Source organism: Eulemur rufifrons, chromosome 19 (genome assembly GCF_041146395.1).
Source record: "Eulemur rufifrons isolate Redbay chromosome 19, OSU_ERuf_1, whole genome shotgun sequence".
Taxonomy (NCBI): domain Eukaryota; kingdom Metazoa; phylum Chordata; class Mammalia; order Primates; family Lemuridae; genus Eulemur; species Eulemur rufifrons.
Window position 1 is genome coordinate 109074734 of NC_091001.1, and position 26464 is coordinate 109101197.

General features: G+C 38.5%; 1 protein-coding gene and 1 non-coding gene across 3 annotated transcripts in view; one reads left to right on the top strand and one right to left on the bottom strand.

The window, feature by feature from the left end:
• TAF1B (TATA-box binding protein associated factor, RNA polymerase I subunit B) overlaps window positions 1–23916 on the bottom strand; it is a 69597-nt gene extending 45681 nt beyond the window's left edge. The window contains exons 1-7 of one of the 2 annotated variants that reach the window (XM_069494517.1): window positions 23800–23882; window positions 22349–22447; window positions 17833–17920; window positions 15663–15760; window positions 13382–13477; window positions 8429–8585; window positions 1845–2004 (exon numbers count right to left, since the gene is read on the bottom strand). In XM_069494517.1, coding sequence (XP_069350618.1) covers window positions 1845–2004; window positions 8429–8585; window positions 13382–13477; window positions 15663–15760; window positions 17833–17920; window positions 22349–22447; window positions 23800–23820 — 719 coding nt within the window. In that variant the 5' untranslated portion in view covers window positions 23821–23882. Of the gene's footprint in view, window positions 1–1844; window positions 2005–8428; window positions 8586–13381; window positions 13478–15662; window positions 15761–17832; window positions 17921–22348; window positions 22448–23799 lie in introns of both variants that reach the window. The other variant, XM_069494518.1, reaches the window with a different exon arrangement.
• A 1685-nt stretch (window positions 23917–25601) lies between these two features.
• LOC138400474 (small nucleolar RNA U13) lies at window positions 25602–25705 on the top strand. The gene has a single exon (XR_011236352.1). It is a non-coding gene; the product is annotated as a small nucleolar RNA U13 (small nucleolar RNA).
• Window positions 25706–26464: the final 759 nt, after the last annotated feature.

Sequence of the window (26464 nt, forward strand, 5' to 3'; positions counted from 1 at the left end):
TTTAGAATTCCCTTAAATTGCAGGGAAGAACAGGGAAAGAGCAAGGAAGTGAGAGAAGGGCTAGGATTTTACCTCCATTTTTCCAACCACATATAATAGTCTGAGAAGAATTTCAGGTAAATATTATTTTTTCTATCTTGTTAGATTTCTAGGAAAGTTTTGTTAGCCCCTTATAGATTGCTCTGGGTAGGACGATTAGCCCCTTTATCCAGTTCTAATGACATGATTACATTTATATTTCTGTAAGGTATTTCTGGTTATCAGGAGGAAAAGGGACAGAAAGAGCACAGACACAGAGCTCAGGTGGGAGACTGTTAAGCAATCCAAGTGGGGATAGAGAGGGAATGGACAGAAAAATGGTTTTGTGAGTTATTTTGTACATATGATTGATAGAACATAATGACTAACAGTGCATGTAGAGAAAGGAAAGAGTCAAGGATGATTCCTAGGCTTCTGGGTAGGATGTAACAGGGTGCATGGCATTTACTAAGAAAGAAAACACTGGAGAAGGAGCTAGATTAAGGAGATAGATGATGAACCTCTTTTTAGTAATGTTGACTCTGAGACAACCATAAAGACATCCAAGTAGCTGTGCCCAGCAGGCAGTTGTATATATGGATATACAGGTCTGGCCCTCAGTAGACAAGTCTGGGCTAGAGATATAAATTTGGGAGTCATCAGCATATAGATGGTAATTAAAGCCTTGGCAGAGGGTGAGATCACCCAATAAGGGCACACAGAGGAAGATCAGGTTTTTAAACTTAAAAGTAAAATTCACTGAATCATGGGCTATCTGCTTGCAGAGTTAATAACACATGAAAAAAAGCCTTGTTATTTGGTTGATGTGGCCAAATTCAAAGCCAGTATCATCACTTACTGGAGGCATTTTATTTAATCAAAGGGCCTACTGCCAATAATAATGATGATTACGGTGATGAAAACAAAAACAATAATGACTATCACAGAGTTCTTGTTATGTGCCAAACACTGTTCTACGTGCTTTTCATGTAGTACTAATTATTGAAAGTCGTTACAACCCTATGAGGTAGTTATTATTATTAGCCCCATTTTACCAATGAGGAAACAGAAGCAGAGAGAAATTAGATAACTTACTCAAGATCATATAATAAATAAATGGCAAGGCCAGGATTTGAACCCAGGGGTCTAGTACCAAATCTGTGCTCTTAAAAGCACTCTACACATTGATTAAACCCAAATGTTATTATTCAGAACACATACAAAGCAAGGAAAAAAAGTTAACATATTAATGATTTTGGCATATCTTCTATTAAATGAGAAATTCTTACATACAATGACATAATTTACTCATTAACTATAAAAAGTGTAGATTACCTTGAAAAACATAAATGCTTACTACCTATCTGCATAACAGCTTCTTCCAATAGTTTTGTTTTCAAGGTTTCCTTATAAACATAGACAACCTATAGTTTAGCTCTTAATGGACATCAATGTATGCTTTTGCATTACCATAACAACAACCATTTTGCTAATGGAAAGATCATCTATGCATCTTTTCTTAAAAATGTTAATACAACTCAGATACTTTAATGTCACTTTCTCTTCAAAACATTTTAACAGATAAATAATTAATTTTCTAATAGCCAATGTGAAGTAAGTACTATTATTTCCGCTCTATAAATAAGAAAAATCAAGAAGATGAATTACTAGCCCAGAAAGATTAGATTTCAGAATTAGAATCCAGGCCACCCAACTTTCCCAGGCTCATCCTCAAGTTAAGCCTTCTTATAAAATTCAAAACATCCAAAGTTTGTCTCCTTAATTCACACAATTAGCAAAAACATCATATGAGAGGTGCAGCTTACCTCAAGAGATCTGAAAGTGTTATTGTTTCTCTCTGCCAAAGTAACGATAGATAGCAGAGAGCAAGTGTTCTTGGCACAGACATCTTCACAGTTCCCTTCTCCTTTCGTCGTGAGTATTCCACTCCATCAAGAGATCCAGAACAGACAGACGACGCCATTTCTTAGGGGATAAATTGAGATTCTTAAAAATGGAAGCAATTATTTTGGGCAACAAAAGAAAAACAACAAAAAATCCAAATAGACATTTTAAATATCTTAAAGTTAGGTTGCAACTGATATAACCTTTACAAAGAGCAATCTGGCAATAAAGAGCAGCAAAGGTTTTAGAAGGAAATCAGCCAAGGGGTAACTATAGGTTATCTGTGGGAGTGGGATGAGATGGGATTCTAAAAGAGGGATTTAAACTATTTGAATTTTTAATAGTGAAAAATAATTTTAAAGTAAAAGAATAAACAATTACAATGCAAAGCAAAAAATGTGTAACTCCTTTGACCCCAGCCTCAACTCCCATGTCTCCTCTTCTTTGAGAGGCCTCTTCAAAACTGTTCAGCTGCTAGGTGCAGTGGCTCACTCCTGTAATCCTAGCACTTTGGGAACATCACTTGAGGCCAGGAGTTCCAAACCAGCCTGAGGGAAACCCCGTCTCTATAAAAAATAGAAAAATTAGCCAGGCTATGATCATGTCAATGTACTCTAGCCTTGGCAATAAAAGTGAGACTCTGTCTCTAAAACAAAAAAACAAATAATGAACAACAACAAAAAACTCTTTAGCTAAAGCAGCACCTCCTCCCACCCCCATCCTCTGGGCATCCTCTACCATATGACATATCATATCCTCATTCATTCATTCAATCAACAGATACTTATTCACCTCATTCTTTGTGCCACTCTTCTATGTCTCAGTAAATGACAGTGAACAGTGTCTCAACCCTCTTGGAACTTACAATCTAGTAATGGGAGACAGATCAATAAACAAACAACAAAAATATATAATTGACAGATGGTAGTGTTGTCATAGAAAAACAGCAATGTAAGGGCATACAAAGTGATGGAAGGGACAAGAGATGTGCTATTTTATATGAATGATCAGAGGAACCTCTTTGAGAGGGTGACATTTGAGGAGAGACCCGAATGAATTCAGAAAGTCTCTTTTTTTTAAAGATAGGGTCTCATTCTGTCACTTAGACTGGAGTGCAGGGGCATGATCATAGCTCACTGCAGCTTTGAACTCCTGGGCTCAAGTGATCCTACTGCCTCAACCTTCCAAGTAATAACTAGGACTAGAGGTATATACCATTGTGCCTAGCTAAATTTTAAACAATTTTTTTTGTAAAGACAGGGTCTTGCTATATCCCCCAGCCTGGTCTTTCTCTTGGCCTCAAGCAGTCCTCCTACCTTGGCCATCCAAAGTGCTGGGATTATAGGTGTGAACCACCTCACTGGGCCCAGAAGTAAGTTTTAAGGATGTTGCAATGAATACCAAACACATCAGCAGGAGTGAACTTGCAGAACTAGCAAGGAGGCCAGTGTGGTGAGGGTATCATGGGTGAAGGAAATTCATAGGAAATGATACTGGAGAGAGTAAGAAATTATATAGGCCTTTGTAGGTCATTATTTGTACTTTGGATTTTATTCTAAGTATGCTAAGAAGTTTCTGGAGAGTTTTAAATATGGGAGCAATATGACCTCATTTATGGACGGTCAGTCTGGCTGCTATAGGAAGAATGGAGTTACAGGAGGGCAGAAGTGAAAACAGGAGACCACTCCTCCAGGAGCGCGATGACAGGAATTTGAACTGAAGTGATAGCATTTCAAGTGGTGAGAAGTGGTTGGATTCTGGATAGATTTCGAAGACAAAGTCGAAAGGATTTGCTGATAGACTGGATGTAAACCATGAGAGAAAAGGAGAAGATGAGTACAATTCTAATGTTGGCCTGAGCAACAAGTAGAATGGAGATGCCGTTTATCAAGATAAGGAGGACAGCAAAAAAACAAGTTTGATGAGAGAAATCAAGATGTCAGAATTGTACATGTTAAACGTGAGATCTTATTAAATATACCAGTGGAAATGTTGAATAGGCAGTTAATATAAAAACCTATAGTTTAGAGGAGAGGTGGGACTAGAGATAGGAATTTTAGAGTTTCAGCATATAGCTGGTTGTTGGTTAAAGCCACAGCTTTAGGTGAAGTCACCTAAGGAGGGAGGGTAGATAAAGAAGCAGAACTAAGAACGACCCTGAGAAATTCTAAGCTTTCTTGGACATAAACTCTTGAAATCATTCCTCAAAATCCCTTTTTCCAAATCCTGTAAATCCTTTCTTCATATAAAAACGCAATTATCAGTAACTGAAATTTTCTTTTTTACTTGTGTATGTACTGCCTATCTCCTCCCACTACAATATAAACACTTAGAAGGCAGTCTCGCTCACCACTGTGTCCCCAGTGTGCACAACCAGTCCCCAGCACAAAGTAGAAACCCAATATGACAAACTGGTCCAACAGTTCTACTTCTAAGATTTCATCCTAATGAAATGATTTTAAAAACATGCAAAGATTTAGGGTCAAGGAATGTTGTGGCAGCACTGTTTATAATATGAAAAAAAAAATTTAGATCAACCTAAGTGCCAGTAATGGAAGTTTGATTAAATAATTCCATGCAATGGTATACTACATAATTTTCATAATGCTTTAGATCAGTGGTTCTCAAAGTATAGTCCCTGGACCAGCAGGTAACATATCCTTTGAGAACTTAGAAATGCAAATTACTGTGTTCTAACGAGTCCTCCAGGTGATTCTGATGGATGCTAAAGTTTAAGGATCACTGTTTTAAAGTATATAAGGACATAGATTTCCATAAAATATTGTTTAAAAAAATATATGCATACTTTTTTGTATAGTCCTTACAACATGTAAGGACTTCCAGTAAAGATGGCAGATTGAAAATACCTTAACCTCTGCTCTCTCCCACTACAAAAATTATTATTAAGGAATTTTTAAAACATATAAACCTAAGAACAAATAATAAAAAAGAGACGACAGCAATAAAATTTTAGAAGTTATAAAGCATATGGACAGGTGATTACTCTTTTAGCTGTCCTGGCAAAGCTAAATCCAAAGCTATTTGTGGCAAAAGCCAAACAGTAATTTTCACTGGACATTCCCAAAGAAGGCTCAGGAATTGGCTAAACCAGGTACTCCTGAAACTGGATGAAGGCAAGACTAATACCAGGAGGACTGCTTGAAAGTCTTATTAAGAAGCAGTTTGATATCCAGATTCTTATCCCAACTCCATGCAGCCAAGTGAGTTCCCCTCCCCAATCCTGGCCACAAATTAGAAATTTCTTCTCTAGAGAGAAGGGTCTCTGGTATAGGGCATGCCAGTCACATGCACAGTTGAAAAGTTAAAACAGGAGGATTAAGTGAAAGTTTATATACTGAGTACTAAGGCAACCCCCACACACTCCCCTCGGGCCTTCTTCTCCCCACCCAGTTCCCAGAACACTGACAGCCAGGATTACACACCTGCCAAACAGAAGACTCAAAGAGATTTCTCTGCAGAATCTGATCAGCTCAGGGGGGAAAGATTTAAAGATAATAATGCTGGAGGTTCACTAAGAAAATAACCCAGCTAGATCACCCTTGCATATTGAGCAGAGCTGACAAGACTTACCATGGGTACAAAGCTTTCAATCAACTTTTTAGTCTCCATTTTTAGAGAAAAATAGCTATCTTAGGCTCATTAAACATTTGAACAAAGCCTCTAATATAAAAAGCAGAGGCCAAGACAATCAAATCAGTTGGGAAATATCATTATTATCTTTTGCAAAATAAGAAAAGATGCTCCACAAAAATGAGGCCATAATCCACGAAAGAAGACAAAACGGGATCCAGGAAATAAAAAATTCAACAAAAGAGACGTGACAAAATCTCAGGATGGTGGTAAAGAGAGATCCTAAAGTCAGCCAGGCCACAGGTCTAGAGACATCACTGTAGATAGGAGCAGGTCAGAAGCTCCAGAGAGACTTCTTCCAGAAGATGAAATTGACAGAATATCTAAGGTATTGAGAGATTTTAAGGTCTGGGAGGAAGTGTGGAGAAACAGTAGTAATAAATTATAGATTAGTGATAAATAGAAAATAGAAAACTAAATGAATAACAAAACAATTATCAACTCTGGGAAAATAAAAGGATATATAGGAAAAGTAATCACAGTAAGCTACATGGATGGCTCAGTTCTAAATGGCATTTATACATTTATAATAATTTAAGCACCCAATATCAATCTAGTAAAAAATTATAATTATATTGAGAAAACAGAGAATGAGAAATGCACAATCATGAACTGGTCACTATGTGCAGAGGAAGGGCAGTGAGGAACGTGTGAAAGAGCTGAGACTTCTTCTGCAACGGTGGGAATTCAATAGCTAATGTCCCAAATCAGAAATCAAGATGTGCTACTAGAAGCATGTGATACAGAGATATGGAAGTTACAAAACAGCGGAAAATAAATGCCTCTCGGGAATAGGACCCTTCCGGGTGAGGATGGACTATAACTTAAAAAATTTTTTATTTTTACAATTTTTCATAGTAAGACTTATAGAACTATCTGAATTACATGCATGAAGAATTTTGATTTAGAAATTTAAAGAAAATTGTTCACATTTTTGCAAAACAAAACAATGAAACTCTTTCTGGGTGGTACAATAACTGGTGGTTTTATTTTCTTTGTGACCATCTGCATTTTATAGTTTTGTACAAAGAGTTATATTAATAATTACTTTAATGTAAAAACTAAAAGCAAGCTCCAGGGACCATCATTTACTAAAATACAAACAAGCAAACAAAAACCCTTAACATAGGTCAACAAAACAATTATGATCCTTTAAAAGGAATTAACATTTTTTTTTTAAAAGGTTTGGATGATTTTAGAGTCAGTCTTCTGGGACTGTTTGAGTTCAGGCTTGCCTGAAAACATGGAGAAAAAAATTCCAGAGATTCATTGCTGCTCAACTATTCTATGATTCTAACACTTTAATTCTTTGGACACAAAAAGTAACTCATCAGATATCTGTGTCACTGTGTAGTCCAGCAAGAAATGCTGATACACTGACAAAAGGAATTTTTAATCTTTCGGGGGCAAAAGGCATGCAAAGAAACAGCCCATTCAAGAAAAGTTTTGTTGAAAATTTTATAGAACTACACCCTCCCCCTCTTAAACTTGGTTTAAAGTATAAATAACTACATTTAACCCAGATTTCAATAAACAATTCCTAACACCGGGTGGTTTGGAAGCTATTTCCCAAAGAACTCTATTAGTACACATCAAGGTTCATGTAATCTATAATAAAAGCCTGGTCTGTTCTCTGAGGTCTGTTTTCCACCATGATTTTAAAAAAAAAATGTAGTGAAGGAACAACTAAAATGAATAAATGCTTTAGGAAGAACGTCTATGTCTATAACCTTAGATATGCTCATCTATTTTAAGTTATCGAATTAAATCAGAAAGTAAGACATACACACAAAACATGCTTAGAAATTGGGCATATCATCTTTGACTCTTGTCTATCTTACCATATTGGTTATTACTTTTTTCTGCTGCAACTTTTCTCTGAAGATTTTGAGCTCACACATATATCATCTTTTTTGAGCAAGCCTCCTCCTGGATCCACTTACTCTTTATGTCCCTTTAAAATCACACAAAAATACATGGAGACAATGTGCCTTTTAAAAAATTGCACTGGCCGGGTGCAGTGGCTCATGCCTGTAATCCAAGCACTCTGGGAGGCCAAGGCAGGAGGATCGCTTGCGGTCAGGAATTCGAGACCAGCCTGAGCAAGAGCGAGACCCTTGTCTCTATTAAAAATAGAAAAATTAGCCAGGTGTAGTGGTGTGTGCCTGTAATCCTAGCTACTCGGGAGGCTGAGGCAGGAGAATCGCTTGAGCCCAGGACTTTGAAGTTGCTGTGAGCTAGGCCGACGCCACGGCACTCTAGCTCAGATGACAGAGTGAGACTCCGTCTCAAAAAAATAAAAAAAAAATTGCACTAAGATTTCATTTAATTTGCCTTTCTCTTAGCCCTGTGATTCAGTAAGTCATGTGTCCTTGCTAGAGCAAGTTCCCCCTTCTTTGGACTATCAAGAGATTGGGGCCGGGCGCGGTGGCTCACGCCTGTAATCCTAGCACTCTGGGAGGCCGAGGCGGGTGGATCGCTCAAGGTCAGGAGTTCGAGACCAGCCTGAGCAAGAGCGAGACTCCGTCTCTACTAAAAATAGAAAAAAAATTATATGGACAACTAAAAACATATATATAGAAAAATTAGCCGGGCATAGTGGCGCATGCCTGAGTCCCAGCTTCTCGGGAGGCTGAGGCAGGAGGATCGCTTGAGCCCAGGAGTTTGAGGTTGCTGTGAGCTAGGCTGACGCCACGGCACTCACTCTAGCCTGGGCAACAAAGTGAGACTCTGTCTCAAAAAAAAAAAAGTTTAAAAATCATTTAAAAAAAAAAAAAAAAAGAGATTGGACTAAATTATTTTTAAGAGACAGTACTAACTTTAAAATTCTAAACAGTTTGGTTCTCATTTTTACCTGATTGTGATGCTCTGTTGCTGAGGGGGAAAGGCTTTTGACTGTAGGTGTCAGACTGTGACTCTGCTCCACTTTCAACAAAAGAAGGATAGCCAACATCACTTAGCAGCTCAGGCTCACTACTCCAGTCTGAATGACTTAGATTATCTTCTAATACCTGTTTGCAAAATAACATAAACAAAATTATTACACAGGAATTTAAAACAGTTAATTTCTGTGAATTTAAACAATTCCCAACCATCACAAACACCATAAAAGAAACCACTCTAGAGAACTTCAACTGTCTGCCAAGACCCTAAGTCTGAAAGACCTTTACTTCTGAAACACACTCCCTGACAGCTCCCAGCAGTGCTCCTGGGAGAAAGGCTACAGACAAAGATGAGGGAGGAAGCAGGCTGCCAGTACATACATCAGATCTCCTCCTTCCACAAACCTCTCTCTCACAGTGCTAACATCTTCACCAATCAAAACACTGAGCATCAATAACGACTCTGTGCACACTGGCTGGCCTCTTTTTACCAAACCTACCTGGGGAATTTTTGCTTTATATCTTTGCTAATTCTGGTTCTCTTGCCTGAACTGTCCCTTCCCTTTCTCTCTCTTCAACTCATTACTTACTCTCTCATGCCACTGAAAACCTACTCTTCTTCAGTGATTTTTCATTTCCTTGAACTCCTGTAGTACATACTGTTTATAAAACATAATCAACAAGGATATACTATCTCACACCATTGTTTGTTCACACATGTGCTATTGAAATGGTGGTAAGAATGTCCCTAAAAAGGTCAGTGGGCTGGCTACTCGAAGACCTCCTTAGCTACCATTACCTTGGGGAACTGATCAGTCAGAAAGCCATGATCTCAGCCCTACAGGCCAAGAAACTTGATTTTATTGCAAGGAAATAAGACTCATTTGTTAAAGAAGCTCACAAGAGAATGAAGAAAAAAAAAAATCAGGGAATGAAATAAGATGCTCCAATCTCTGCCAACCACATCCCCTCTCCACTCGCAAGCCACATGAGAGGCAAGGTATGCCATAAAGGTGGCTGATGAGCATGGACTCATTGAGAAAATTGAAGCAATCAGAAGAAAACTTTCACAGGTTCCCACAGGTGACCACTCCCAGCAAATCTACCATATACTCTGCCCTCTGCCTGATTCTTCTGGACTGTCCAAGCTCCCATCTAAAGCCAGTTTCTCCATCTGAACACTCTATCCTACCCCTCTCATCCATTCAGAGCTATCTATTTAAGATTCACTTCTCCTCTTTCTCTCCACTATGCATTTTTCTTCTCTCCTGAACCATTCTTATCAGTACACAAACATGCTATCATTTATCTCACTCTTTTTTTTTTTAAAGAGATAGGGTCTTGCTCTGTTACCCAGGCTGGAATGCAGTGGTGCGATCATAGCTCACTGCAACCTCAAACTCCGGGTCTCAAGCAATCCTGCTGCTCAGCCTCCCAATTAGCTAGGACTCTACAGGCACCCGCCACCATGCCCAAATAATTTTTGCATTTTTTGTAGAGACAGGGTCATGCTATATTGCCCAGGCTTGTTTTGAACTCCTGGCCTCGAGTGATCTTCCCGGCTTGGCCTCCCTAAGTGCTGGGATTACAGACATGAGCCACCACACCCAGCCAATCCCATTTTCAAAAACTTTTCCCTTGATCCCAGCTACCACACAATGTCTTTGTGCTTCAGCAAAATGCTTTGAAATAGTCCAGATTTGTTTTCCCCAATTTCTCTCCTCTCAATCTACCTTACACCCCATTCCAATCGAGCTTTTGATCCCACTCCATTGATCAGTTTGTAGCCCTCTTCCTTCTTGACCTAGTGGCAGCATTTATCACAGTTGATCACTGCCCTCTTCTTGAAACACTTTGTTCTCTTGATCTCCAGAATGCCTCTCACTCTCTTGGCTGTCCTCTTACTTCACAAGTGTTTCTCTAACTTTTTTGCCGGTTCCTTTTTTATCCCAAACATCTTAACCCTACAGTGGCCCAGAGCTTAGTTCTTGGTACTGCCTTCATTCCTTGGTGATGTCATTCTGGTCTTATGGTTTCAAATATTAGCTACACCTCCTCCCCCCGATATTTTAACATCCCTTCAATCCAAATCAATCAGTGGCATGTCTCAATTTAATTTGTAGCATTCTTTTCTTTCTTGATGATACTTAAAATAATGGTGTATCTTACAAACAATGGCATTTTAGATTTGATAATTATAGTATAAACTGATAGCTTCCAAATTTAATATCCAGCCCAGACCTCTCTTCTAAACTACAGACTTATATATCTAACTGCATACTTGACATTTCCTCGTGGATGTCTAACAGCTGTCTCAAACTTAACATGTCTAAAACGGAACCCCTGGTCTTCCTGTTCCACCTGCCACTTCAGCTGATGGCAACTTCTTCCTTCCAGCTGCTCAGGCCAAAAACCTCAGAGTTGTCCTTTATTCCTCTTTCTCTCACATCCCACAGGAAATTCTGTAGGCTCTATTTTCAGTTGATCTAGAATCTTACCACTTGCCACCTTCAGTGCTAGCACTTGGCCCCAGCCACCCTTACGTCACATCTAGAGCAGTCCTTCTCAAACATGCAGATATGGATTCAGTTGGTCTGGGTGAGGTCTGAAATTCTGCATTTCTTCCCATGGATATCCCCATGGTTTACTCTCTCACTTAGTTAAGATCCCTCATCAGGAAGGCCTTCCCAGACCACTCTCTGTTAAATAGCACCCTTCCCTGCTGCCACACTCTGTATATTTGCTTGGTTTTGCCTTTTCTGGAATTTTTCAGTAATTTATCTCATCCAAGATCACATAACTCAAAAGTAGGGACCAGGATTCAGGTGCAGGCCTCTTACTGGTCTTGGAATGGTTATATTCACCAAAACACTATTAAAATATTTACTGGATATATATGAGAGGACTAAGCTTCAAATTTAAAAGTAATTATTTCTTTTTCCTTTCATAATACACTACAGCTGTATTCTTACAGTAGAAATTATATTACCAACTTATATATCAGCTTACAATTTTACCTATTGCTTATTTTTCACCAAGATTTTGGGGTGTGATGCTAATACTACCTTACACAGGTGTTTACTCAAACCTTTTATTTTATTTTATTTTTCAGAGACTGGGTGACAAAGATCTCACTCTGTCACCCAGGCTGGAGTACAGTAGCACAATCATAGCTCACTGCAACCTCAAACTCCTGGGCTCAAACGATCCTCCAGCCTCAACCTCCTGAGTAACTGGACTACAGGCATGCACCACCACGCCTGGCTAATTTTTTTTCAAGACAGGGTCTTGCTATGTTGCCCAGGCTGTCTCAAACTCCTGGCCTCAAGTGATTCTCCCACAAAATGCTGGGATCATAGGTGTGAGCCACCACACCTGGTCCTGTTTTATTCTTAAATTAACCTAAAAATATTAAAATGTCAGAGAGAATCCCAGGTTCTAATTCATATTTTCTATGTGCTAGGTAAAGTCCCAGTACTTAAATACAAGCAACAAATAGCTATGAAATTTTAAAAATCAAGTTCTTAGCAGTTTAAATAATTCTTTCTTTTCTTTTTCCAAGGATCACCTTTGAAATACAGCATTTTTTGCTTTTCTGGAGAGGTACCTGTCTCTTATATCAAGATAGGATAATGTTTCATAACTCTATGATTATAAAATATCTTTTCCAGTAAATTCAAGTTATTTCTCTTGAGTTTAAATAAATTGTATCATATTTAAAAACATTTTCTAAACTAATTCTGTAGGTTATGCCCCCTTTAACCATTGTATCTTGCATTACTTGACTACTCTAAATTTCTCATTCTTAGGACCAGCATCACGTGAGGGTGCTTGAGTAGCTCAGAGGTTGCCCAGATCATTACACTCTGCATGTGGAACCTGTGAGAACCCAACGAAACAAGGGAACACTGGGCCAAGTTCCCAAGCTCTTAAACAAATGTGTATCAAATAGATTCAGAAACTCTTCTTAGCTCTTCTCTAAATATAGGTGGTCCCTGACTTAAGATTTTTCAACTTAGAGGGAGTAAGGGCAATATACATAACCTAAACTTTTGTATCCCCACAGTATGCTAAAATAAAAAAAAAAAAAAAAAAAGGAAAATGCAAAAAAAAAAAAAAAAAAAAAGATTTTTCAACTTTACAATGTTACAAAAGCAATACGCATTCAGTAGAAACTGCACTTCAGGTACCCATACAACAATTCTGTTTTTCATTTTCAGTACAGTATTCAATAAATTACATGAGAGACATCATTTCCATCTCAAGTAGAAAAAAATTACATGAGGTAATATTCAATCCTTTACTATAAAATAGACTTTATTTTCAACTTACAATGGGTTAATCAGGACGTAACCCCATTATAAGTCGAGGAGTATCTGTACCACACATCAAACACATCAATGATTAGCACACTTGCCTTTCTCAGCAGGGAAACCATACCCTACCCCAAATAAAATGTTACAGGGCACATTTATTGAGTAGTTAAAAATAAACTGCTAAAAATATAGATGGTGGATGTCGGGGGCTGGAGTACCCAGATTTCTTTTTCTTCACATAAAGGCTTCTGAGAAGAGATAACTGAGCTGAATCTTGAAATGCCAGGTAAAGTAGGTATTCCAAGCAAAAGGACTTACATACGCAAAAAAATTCTTTCAATAGTACAATGATAGAAATTCCTTAAGCTTCTATCTAGAAAATCAACCACAAATTCCTTTATATTTCAAGCAGTCTAATAAAAAGTCAAAATTAATTCCAATGTCTAGATCAGTGACCCTGTCCTTCTAGACTGTAACAGAAGCCTCTTCACTGAAAATCCTCTGACAAGCATCATAATCCCAGCTACTCAAACTGGTCATGAACCAATCTCCCTCTCTATATCTTACCAGACATGTCTTTTAGTCCCACTTTTCAGACTTGTGACTTACCGTAGCTTTCTTTTTAGTGGTATAAATTGGGTTTTCACAATATGCCTGCTTGCTCTTCTGAAGGTAGCGCTTCCAAAAATTATGTAAAACTTCATTCTAATGAGGAAGGGAAATGGGTGGTGATTCAGGTTATAATGACAAACATATGGGCACATCCATACTGCAGAATTTATACTTTATATATTAATCTCCAAAGGATGTCTTATGCAGTATTCACAATTAGAGAACAAAATCCTTTGGTATATTTCTGTAGCGTCTATCAGAACATGAGTTCCATAAAATGCACTTTGGGGAGTGATACGTTAAACCAGTGTTTCCCAAACTTGAGTGTGCATCAGAATCACATGGAGGGCTTGTTAAAACAAGTTTTCCATCTAAATGTATTCTTACCTGCTTTTCCTTAAAAAGAATTATCACAATATCAGATATATGGGAAACACTGAAAAAAATCCTTCTTAATCTTTGAGAAGGAAAGGACATTAAAGATCACCTAGTTGAATCCTTACCTTTTGTATATTAAACAAATTAAGGATCAGAGAAAGAAAGCAACTTATACATGACTATACTTCTAGTTAGCGGCAAAGCTGCCACCAGGTCTATTGACCAGTCCCAAGTGGAAGTAAAACTAAACAAAAAAACGTTTCCATTTATTCATCACCTACTAGGTACCAGACATCCCTCGCCTCTAACACAATACAGTAAGATAGCTACTATCTCTATTTTACCACTGAAGAAACTGAGTTAACCTGGCCAAGATTACCCAGCCAATAAATAGAAAAGCCATGAATAGAATTTGGAGTCAGTTCTGATTCCCGAGCCTGTGTTCTTACTCTCATCAGCTAATTTCAGAAAAACTGTTTTCAGAATTAATCCCTAATGAAATGGATAGAAAGCTATGTAGAAATAAACCCTACTATAGCTATTCAGTGTAATTATATAAAACTATTTATAAACATTTATACATAGGATGACTATGCAGGGATAGACTAGATTATAAACACCCACTATCAGCTATCTTACCTAATGCAGTGACTGTCACAAGTTAAGTCTGTGGTGTTTCATGTTTTTGAATGTTTAATTCCTTTTTTTTTTTTAAGAGATGGAGTCTTGCTATGTCGTCCAGGCTGGTCTCGAACTCCTAGCCTCAACCAATCCTCCTGCCTCAGCTTCCTAGAGTAGGTAGGGCTAGAGGCATGAGCTACCGCTCCTGGCTCTGAATTTTTAATTCCTATAATGCTTTTAAGGGTAGGGCCAGAGTCCATTTCAGACCATGCATTGCTCCAGAGGTCATTCTCTTTTGGCTTTCTCCATATACTGGTTTGAACAGCAGATGCTCCTCTACAAATCTTTCCTTGGTGACTTCAGCCCACATTGATCTTTCTCCCTTCTCTTTTTGCCTTTAATATCACTTATGAGTATATACTGTTATATTAATTTCATGTTTACTCATTTCACCTATGCATAAATTCCTCTCCTCAACTAGGCTGGATCTCTCAGAACGTGGGTTCCAATGAAGAGCACAAAGCAAGGATACAATAACAACTTGTTGTTAAATAACTAGCTGTTAAAAGAATTCCTGAAAATGGCTTTAACTAGATGAGGGACTATGAAATTCAAGAAATTGCAGAAATACTATGCTACTCCAGGAAGGCAGCAAAGTCAAAGTATGGTCCCTGGACTAGAAACATCAGTGTCTCGTGGGAACTTGTTAGAAATGCAAATTCTTGGGCCCTAATCCAGACCTACTGACTCAGAAGCTCTGGGAATAGGGTCCAGCAATTGGCATTTCAACAAGTCCTCTCCAGGTAACTATGGTGTATACTCCAGTGAACCACTGGTTTACCGTATGACTGCCCAAAGTGCATTCAATAGAACTCAAGTCCTGACAGACACTATATACACATACCAAAGGAATTTGTTCTCAAATTGTGAATACCACACAGGACATCACCTGGCAATTAAACAAAGCACATTAACAGAGAGATATTAATAAGCCCACAAAGTTATTTGTTTTACTTTGTTTAACCAGCTGTTTCCTAAGTATAATATCTGAAGACTAAAACCTTTTAAATTTTCTCTTGCATGTATTGCTTATTTACATCCTATAAAACACACTTTAGGAACTGCTGGTATAGTAAAAGGATTAAAGCAAAAATATCAGAAAAATAATTCTTCCAGTAGCCCTAGCGTTATTACTGATTTCTCTCTAGTTCCACCCTACATCCTACTTTTCTTCAAAAAACAAAATGTAAAGCTAACATCTAGTCCCAAATGGACTTACCTTTAACTCTGGGCCTACTCCAAGGCTCTTTAAGGCTTCTGCTTGTTGACAAAGTATGTACTGAAAACCTTCACACACATACCAATCCCAGCCTTTTTCTAAATGACAAATAACACGTTTTAGACATTTGCATTCCTAATTTACTGCAATTCCACTACACAGTTACAGTTTGTGTTTTACACATTACAACTTGAATTTTTTTGTATCCCTGAATAAAGTTTCCATTTTTACATTCTCTTATTTCCAATCTTGCAAATTTGTATACAAATGCTAAAACTAAACATTTTATATAATTTATCGAATTTCAAATGTTCTGAAATATTAACCTAAAAAGAAAAATGAATAGCTAACATATTTAAGAAAGTGAAGTAAGTTTTAAAAATGTATATTTTATTGCACAATGACCAGCAGAACCCTAAGTGAAAGCACTCAGTCAGTGCTTCCACTTTTCTGTTCCGACTTACAAGGTAAGGATGAATATCTGGTGAACCAAAGAACCAGTGTCAAGATCTGATGGTCCAGAAGTGCAGGAAAGAGCAATAAGAATATCTGAAGAAAATAAACTGTTCAATGGCATTCTGCTTTTCTAGAAATGGTTCTAGAATGGGAGAAACTGAAAGCAAGGAAACTAACACTGATCTCAGCCTAGGTACCAAGTATGTGCTGTTTTAAGTAGGTTATTTTAGTGAATTCTAAAAACCACCCTAAGAGATTGTGAAGAAATCTCCCACCATAATAGACAGAGCTACATGTTTAGCTATAATCACCAGCTGAAGGAAAGGTAAAGTCCTCAGGACCCTTATGTTTTACCCCGCACTGTTGGACAAATACTGTAACTCTTTGAAAAGTATGTTATCAGCACTTTTTACACATAGCTTCTCAAGTCTGGTGCTGACTCCAAGATCTCTTCTCCCCTGCAGAATGTCAAAGGATTCCAACTCTTCTCCCTTACCTGAATGTCACAAGGTCTCCCCACCCCGGCTCACCAACCTGATTCTCTCCCAGGAAGGGTCTCAGGTTATATGAGTAAAATGGAAGGCCTGTAATTTTGATGTATCCAGAAGTTGAAGAAGTTTAAACTCTTTAAGCTATATACATATGCTCTCTCTTGTTCATGTAAACTGTTCTTAGAAACTGATCAAGTTGTATTTTAAATTATGAGTCTGGGTTCCTATTTTACATAACAGATGGTATTACCATTCTCATTTTACAGATGAAGAAAGGATGACTATAAGACACTTAACACCTAATATAAAGCACCTGAAGTTCCTTAAGCAATTTAGGTTTAAACTACACATTTTAACTATTTAAATAGGTTAAGTCAGAATTAATTGGAGTTAACTCCGATAAAATTTAGTGAAAATAATTACTACTAAGGGTTAAACAGGAACATGAGTTAGCATTTAGGCATTCTCCCTGTTATTCATCTAAGAACATCAATGTATTTCATATAAATATTTCACTAATATACATATATTTCGTGTGCGTGTGTGCATCCTCAAAGCTACCTCATGTAGAAGAGTCTACCATTATCATTAGCCTGGTTTCAAATTTGAGAATCTGATCCTAGTTAGCCATAAAAATAAAAAGCATCAGTTAGACTTTACCTCAGATTCTTCTTAATAATGGTTAATTATATGTACCCACTGGAGTAATGAAATATATTACCTTTCAAATCACATCCATGCTGAAGCTATTTTAAGAGAAAATAATTTTCCCTATTTTAAAGTGTGTATTCAAAATTCACTGTGAGAAATGGATTTCTGAAAGCTGAATCTCTAAGTCACCTAACCAGAAGATCCCTCAGCTGAATTATTTCATAAAATAAGCATTTTTCTTCAAAAGCACAGAAAATCATATTAATAATGGATAATAGATATAGAAAAGCACATATGCTCCCTTTGCTATTAATACTCTTTTTTGCACAATAGTTGCTTCACTGGAAAAGCAACTCATTGACAATAAGCAGGATAATAAAAGGACATGCTTCAAGACATTTGCTTTCCATTTTACCATCAATAGTTTCCCATTTTAATTTCATTTTGGATTATCTGCTTTAAAATCTGAAATTTTCTCTAGAATCTATTTAAAATTCCATTCCATGGCCCCACATCATGAAGGTGAAAGATGTGAATAAAGAACAGTAAGCACATATGAAGAAAGAGCTTACCAAACTTTTTTCTTCTTTTAAGCCCCCGGTTAATGGTTTTTATCCTGGTATTAGGAATATCCTCAGTGGTTATAACTTCCTTAGATCTCTGCAGGAAACAAAAAACAAACCATTAAAAAGATAGTTTTACATACCCCTAAGCATATTTCCAAGTATGCTCTGGGAAATATAATGAACCAAATTGTGAGTGCCAGGGCCAGTGATGGCAACATCTTGGGGAAATTATAAAAATTTTAACATTCTGATTAATCTTTATGTTTTTTTTCATTCAAAATTTCTCAGTATCTAAAACAGTGTCTGGAACCCAGTAACCACCATCTGTTAAATGCATAAACTTTTCTTTTAAATCAGTTTTTAACTTTTTCAAACCAAATGAAATGTCAAATGTACTTTTTTCTCCACTCAAAATATATCTTGGTACTAATACAATTTATGTATTTATCACAACTGGCAATGTCTAACCTACATACAGATTAGTTTCATCCTACTTTTTCATGTACTTTAATAACACTCTAAAACTGCTTCCATTTCTGAAATTATAAAAGTACTACTTTTTATTTTCAATCAAACTACAGAATTTTAGAATGACTAAATGGTTAGTACAATTCATAACAAAGTCTTCAATCCCAATTACTCTCAAGGGCAGGTACCTAAGATTCTGGCTCTCTCACAACCAAAAAGAAAAGTATTGAGTCTTATTGCCAGAAGAAAGGTAAAGATTTTTAACTAACAGAGGACATTAGCATATTTTTCTAAATTTAGAGATTTAGAATGAAGTTTACACCTTTAACTCTCAATAAGAATAAAAAAGACATGTCTCTAATAATAGGATTTTTGGAATGCAGACTCTCTAGTCATAGAAACCATATTCAAAGCAGTTCTGGTATATTGGGTTGGCCACACAGAGAACATAAGATACGTCAGAATAAATATCAAAAGTTACCCATTTTTGAAGAGGAGCTTTAAAAAAAAACAAAACTAAACAAACAAAAAAAACCCCAGTTAACCAGCAAAGACAAGTAAAGCTTATAAAGAGTACCAAGAAAAAAAGACTTAAAATCTGGACTAGACAAAATGTGAAACAGCAAAAAACTTGAAAAAGCTAAACATCCAAACTCAAAGCTATAATTAATTAAATTACTGAGTGGCTATAGTATGGAATATTTACAGTCAATAAAAATTTTGCAAATGTTTAGAAAAAGTATTTTGCACATTAAGACAGAAAATTCAATAGTACCCACTCACATTCCTTTTTCCCTCTCATACACAGGACAAAAGAGACTGAAATGTGTGTTGAGATTATTCGTGATTTTAGCTTTCATCTTCATAGTTTCCAAATTTTCTACAGTAAACACGATTGCTCTTATAATCATAAAAACTGAAAGGCGCAGCCTTGCAAAAATAACAGGAAAATACCTAATCCCACAATTTCCCCAGTAATAGTTAAAGATCAATCCTATGAGCTCCTTCACTAACAAGTACCCTGAAGGAGTTCTGTTTTGCACAACTTCTAAAGAAACGTAGATGGACAGAAGAGAGATGTAAATCTCTCTCTTTCAAAATTGTTTTTTGAGAATCTGCTTTTACAGAGTTCCTGAGTGAACAGCAGAAGAATGAGCTACAGCCTCAACCATATCTCAGGGACAGAGTCACATCTCCTGTGGTAATCCTTTCTCCAAGGAAGGCAGGAAACCAAGTCTCCGACTTTGACATCCTGGCAGCTTTTGTTATTTACCTGCTGCCGCTTTTGTTATCAACTGACAACCATCACTATTTTTTTCTCTTCATCCCCATAAAAGCAGCAAGCCACCTGGCCTTGCTGCTGGCATCCCCTCCTCTTTCTTTGGGATGCCATGCTGTCTCCCTGCTCTTTTCCCCCTCCCCTCCCCTCTCCTTTCCTTTTCTCCCTCCCTCCCTCCCTCCCTTTCTCTCTCTCTCTCTCATTCTGTCCTTCTAATAGATAAAATAAATGTTTAAACTTTTATATCTTAATTTCTGTGTGAGAAATCTTTCTCCACTCGTGCCATGAACACCTAATAGGCTTTCCACCCTAACAAAAACCTACATCTTTTTATTACAAATGCCCATGAAACAGTTGTAAAAATATCTATTGTCTAAATTGGATAGATTTAAGGCCTTAAATTTTTTTCTGGATAAAATATACCAGGATGACACTCTGGTTCCTTTCCCAATTCAGAAGGCCTTTCCCCAGATCGCAGAGTATCTAGAACTTGAAGAATTATATACAAAGAAAGCTCGAGGGCAATAAAAGGGGCAGAAAAATAGGTCAAATTGTACCATGACTTCCATTCTTCATAGGTGTAACTACTGTCTCACTGGCCATTCCCCGCCCATTGGATTTCACACCACCACACTAAACATAGCCGGAAAACACCAACCACATTGCATTCTGTGTGAAGAAAATGTCTGGATCGCCACAAATCCAAGAGTTACCACTGAAGTCACAGAACACACAATTTTGCATACAGTATGGAAGGAAGGCGCTGAGCTAGGTACTTGGCCTTTATAAAGATGCTGTCCACTTTCAAGAACTCTACATTCTTGGCAAGTAATAATACTCCAAGCAATTGACAGTCTTTCAAATGAAAAGCTAGGTAGCAATATTTGAATCTTTCAAGCTAAAAGATGACTGCAGTAGAATTAATCAAACAGGAACCAAATAGAAATATTATCAAAAACAGAAATCAAATAAGCCATTAATTAAATGTAGTTCAATTCCTACAAAATTAGTATGCTGACTTCATCTGCTAATGGCAAATAGTGCATTAGACACAATCTTTCTTTGCTGTGTTTACATCTGCACTGTGGTGCAAAAGCAACGGTGAGTAAATTCACTAGTTCCTTAACACACATCAAGGCAGAGGACCAAACTGCACATATGTCAAGTGTACAATGTGACATATATCTCTCCATGAAACCATTGCCATAATCAAGATGAAGAACATCTCTATTACCCCAAAAATTTCATCAAGTGAATACATATCTTTTTAAGATTCTGTGCAACTAAATGGGAAGTAGACACAAGCATTCCAGCTGTAGGCTAAGGAACATTGATTGTCTCAAGGAGAAGCACTTTTGTAACTGACTTGCAGGCTAAATTAACCAGTATTCTCAAGGATAAATTTTTTTAAACTTGTTTCATATATTTTGTCCAGGTTTTTTTTAGTTGTTTCAGGTAGGAAGGTAAATCTGGTCCCTATTACTCCATCTTGGTCAGTAGTAGAAGTCTACAGTTATTTTCACCTGTCCCAAATTTGCCTTTCTTAAGCCTATATGGTAAAGGTAATATTTGTTCCTTGCTGGCTCTGTAGACTTTGAGCATATCCTTTCCACAGAGAGACTCCTGGCATGTTTAGCCTGTCCAGTAGCAGGCTGCCCACACCCTTGATTATTTTGGTTATATTCACTGGCAGGTATGGTCACCAGAACAGGATCAAGCACTCTCAGTGTGAAGGTAGTCTCATTTACCAAGGTTACACAGGATAGTACGACAATTTCTATATTTTAAGAGGGAAGTGTGATGGGTAAAATGAACACTGGAGTCAGAAGACTCAGGTTCTTCAAGTCCTGGCTCAATACTTTATACTTGTGTGACTTTGGCAAACTCACTCAACTCATGAAACCTACTTGCCCTGTCTATAAATAAGCATAACAGTATATCTCAAAGGTAGTGATGAGAAGGAAATGAAATCCTGGATAAGAAAATACTTTGTAATCTGTAAGATACTATACAAAGATAAAATAATAAAGCATATTTCCAATACTCCCAATAGTCCTCAAGCTTTCTAACGTTCCATCTTTCAAACCTCTAAGCTATCACAACATATTAAAAACTCTTAAATATTAACTATAAAAAGAAATGCATCACCTTCTAAGTATAATTTTAATTATTTCCCCTTAAACCATACAGTCTGAATCAGGAAATCATTTATACATGTGGCTCAACATAATTTCAAAAACTCATCCTCAATCTAATTTACAAATTCCTTAACCCGGGCAGGGCGTGGTGGCTCACGCCTGTAATCCTAGCACTCTGGGAGGCCAAGGTGGGAGGATCGTTTGAGCTCAGGAGTTCGAGACCAGCCTGAGCAAGAGCGAGACCCTGTCTCTACTAAAAAGAATAGAAAGAAATTATCTGGACAACTAAAAATATATAGAAAAAATTAGTCGGGCATGGTGGCACATGCCTGTAGTCCCAGCTACTCAGGAGGCTGAGGGAGAAGATTGCTTGAGCCCAGGAGTTTGAGGTTGCTGTGAGCTAGGCGGATACCACGGCACTCTAGCCCAGGCAATAGAGTGAGATTCTGTCTCAAAAAAAAAAAAATATTCCTTAACCCATGTGTAAGCACTTGGAGACTATTTACATTCTTAGAATTTGGGCAAGGCATGAGTGATAAAAATATACAGATTCTGTGGGAATTAGGCTACTACTTATCAGGCTGAAACTGCAGTTTCTAACACATAAGCAAATTCATAAACGTTATGTGTTACTTACCTCTGTAACATTGTGGCAAGAAGTGCAATAATATTTGCCTTCATCAGTAAGACCCCAAGAGACAGCAGCACACTGAGTACAGCGCTCCTTAAACTCTTTCTATAGGAGAAGATAGAGAAGGTGTTACCATCAAACCACATTCAATACATTGTACCTACACCCTGCAGTTTTACTTAGTTCTCCTTAGAGGGTTCCTGGCAATTTTACCCTACAAATAAAAAATCTCAGGTAACAGAAAATATATGGGAGAGATTATCTGTAAACAAGAAGAGCAGTTCAGTCTCTTGAGCAGTATGAAATTGAATTAAGCTATTAGAGAAAATTTACTAAAATACAGTGTGTGAGGGGGGGAAAAAAAGGAAAAAAGGTAGTAGGAGTAAAGTGGAAACAGATGAGTAAAGCTCCTTGAAAATGCTGTGAGAAAAAAAGATGATAAAATTTAATTATAGAGAAGACCAAAAAAAAAAGAAATACCATTTGGAACTTCTCCAGAACACTAACACATACTTGCCACAAAGCAATCAGATTTTTTTTAACCAGGTTTGTTTCAAGTTTCAATTTATGCATCCTGCAATATAATGAGTATCAACTATGTGTGTACTAGGCATTTTACCAGGTCTGGGGATTCAATGGTGAGCAAAACAGACAAGGTACATACTGGCTAATGGTGAGTTATAATTATTAATTTCATCAACCTAGCATTTACGGAAGTTAACCTTCCATCATTCAATAAACATTTCTGAGCATCTACTATAAGACCTTCTATCGCCATACTGCTTCTGCCCATACACAGACCTAATTCTCTGATTCACAACTCTTTGGTGTTTGACTTATCATCCTTGATATAATTACCGAATACCGTCTAATACCATCAAAGAGTGTGGCATTTTATGCGGTATGTCAAAAATGCATGCCAAATTTATTTTGACAACTTGGTAAACTCTTCAATGACCTCATAGTAAAACTATGCTAGGACACCTTGGGGTGTCCCCAAACCTGCATTTGGAATCCCTGTAAGAGGCAGTGGCTAGGATTCCCATAGAGACCGGCAGAAATTACCTGGGGGCATTCAGGTTCCAACCCTTGCCCCTCCCTCACCCACCCCAGCATCAAAGGGAACTTGTGGGTGGTCCCGTCGAGAAAGGATGAGCCATGTGGGTGGCCACCCCACAAAACCCATAACTTCATCCTCCTCCGTAAACACACCCTTAAGGACAAACACTCCACCCTCCCTCACCCACAACCTCGCCGGGCCAGAAACTCCAGTCTCCTTCTCAAAACCGCGCGCACACGCGGCCCGCCAGCCCCATCCCTCGCCCCGCCGCCCTCCGCCCCGCCCTCCTCTAGCCAGTGGCCGTCCCCAGCTCGTCGGCGTCCTCCGCCGCTCCTCCTCAGGTTCACTGCCCTCTGGCTCCAGCAGTTGGGGCCCTCCTGGCGCACCGCCTCCTTACCGCCTCCTCTAGGTCCATCATAGCGCCGCGAGAGCCGCCGTAGCCCGGACCCGTTACCCAGGCAGCCAGCGCAACTTCCGGGAGCGGCGGAAGAAGCCCTCGGGCCGGAACCCCGAGCCCTGACTTTGGGTTCCTGGCGCTGCGGCCGCAGGAAAACCTCCGCGCGCTCCAGGGGCGAAGCTCTGCAAATCTTGCATCCCCCTCCCACGTAGTCTTCTTTTCCTAGTCTTGGTAACCAAAACCAGCCAATAAGCAGTTGGGCGACACCTACTGCCGAGTTATTCAATCATGCTGTGTTCCAAGGGTGGGTCGTTCCCGCTGCAAGAGGGGGCAGTCCCGAGCCAAGTTCCCCAGCGTGGTCTCTCACCCCTCTGGTTTCTCCACCCATTACTGGCTTATTTAAGGAGAGGCATCGGGGTTTGGAGGAAAGAACTTAGGTGGTTGAGTTAGACCTAGATTTCTAATCACGGCTATCCTGCTTGCTTTTGCCTCAGTTTACTCTCTTGTAAGAATTAGACATTACCTCTGAGTCCCTTATAGCTGGGAGTAGTGTTACCCGCGCAGGCCGTTGGCCTCCCTATGTAATAAAAATTAACAAGAGGCCAAAAGGAAGTCACAGGCAAGGCTTTATTGGAGCTCATTTTCGAACATACTGAAGACAACACAGAGAAAAAAGTCCTCAGGCTGGCTCCCGGGAGTTCTAGGAGAGTTTTAAAGAGGCTTACGCAGGAAATGGGTGACCTGTATGTAGAGGTGAAGATGTTCTTGCACCTGAGTAGTTCTATTACAGGCTTCTTCATGCTTGCATCTCATTACCATGTTAAAGCTCCACCTCTTGCTGTGATTTTTACCATTAAAATGAGGTTATAATGAAGGAAAAGTCAGGTTAAGGTCAGTGTGGTGGTCTTTTCTGGCTTGAGGTGGTTGGATCTGGATAGGTCTGGTTCTTTTGCAGCCCAGTGCCTTATGGTCTGTCAGTATCTTGCTCCAGTGGCCCTGACAAACATTACTCCTAGGTTATGCTGCCCATGTTGTCCCTCTTGGTCAGAAGTGAGGCCCGAGTCCTGTCCGTATACTGTCTCAGTAGTGCTCAATAAATTATCTTTTATTGTTCCTTCATTGAACACATTCATTCCCTGTTTTATTCATTAAACAGGAATTGGCTTAGGTCCTAGGGATTCAGCAGTGAAGAAAGTAAACAAAAGTCCCTGCCTTCGTGGAGATTGTATCTTTCTTTTTTCTTTTCTTTTCTTTTTCTTTTTTTTTTTTTTTTGAGACAGAGTCTCGCTCTGTTGCCAGGGCTAGAGTGCCATGGTGTCAAACTCACAGCAACCTCAAATTCCTGGGCTTAAGCAATCCTTCTGCCTCAGCCTCCTGAGTAGCTGGGACTACAGGCATGTGCAAGCATGCCTGGCTAATTTTTTTCTATATATATATAATTTTACCTGTCCAGATCATTTCTTTCTATTTTTAGTAGAGACGGGGTCTCGCTCTTGCTCAGGCTGGTCTCGAACTCCTGAGCACAAACGATCCACCCGCCTCGGCCTCCCAGAGTGCTAGGATTACAGGCGTGAGCCACCGCGCCCGGCCTGGAGATTGTATCTTGATGGAGAAAGACGAAAATAAAGAAGGAAGCTATATGGTATGTTAAATGGTGATGAATGCCAGGGGGAAAAAAGAAAAAAAAACAGAAAAGGAGAATGGGAACAAAAAGGAGGTTTCAATTTGAAATGGGGTGGCCAAGAAAGATCTCATTGACAAGAGGATCTTTGATATAGTCATGCATCTCCAGAAGACAGAACGTTATTTTGTAGTTCATAAGTGTGATGTTTGAGTTTCCATACTCATGTGTGAGATGTGCCTCCCTCAAACCTTGTTACAACGTGGGCACATTACCGGTCTCATGTGGGGAAAAAAGACAAGAAAAGAAAATGAAGATTAAACTGAAAAATAATGGAAAGAAGGAAATGAAAAAGATTAGAGAAATTAATAAAAGAGAAAGCAAGCTTCAATAGAGAGGCTCCGCAAACTAATATCAGCTCTTTGAAAAGACTAATAAATTCAGTAAACCCTGGAAAGATTGATCAAAAGGGAAAGTAGAGGCTGGGCATGGTAGCTCACGCCTGTAATCCTAGCACTCTGGGAGGCCGAGGCAGGTGGATTGTTTGAGCTGAGGAGTTCGAGACCAGCCTGAGCAAGAGCGAGACCCCCATGTCTACTAAAAATAGAAAGAAATTATATGGACAGCTAAAAATATATAGAGAGAGAAAAAAATTAGCCAGACATGGTGGTGCATGCCTATAGTCCCAGTTACTCGGGAGGCTGAGGCAGGAGGATCGCTTGAGCCCAAGAGTTTGAGGTTGCTGTGAGATGGGCTGATGCCACGGCACTCTAGCCCGGGCAACAGAGTGAGACTCTGTCTCAAAAAAAAAAAAAAAAAATCCCCATGGCATTTTAAAAAATAAAAATTAAAAATTAAAAAAAGGGAAAGAAGAAAAGCAAAATTAACCAATATCAGGACAATGAAAGTGGCATCACTAAAAATACCACAGATAATTAAAAAAGATCATAAGGGGATATGAATAACTCTAGACCAATAAATGTGAAAATGTAGAAGAAAAGGAGAAATTCCTAGAAAAATACAAGTTATCAAAAGACAATGCAA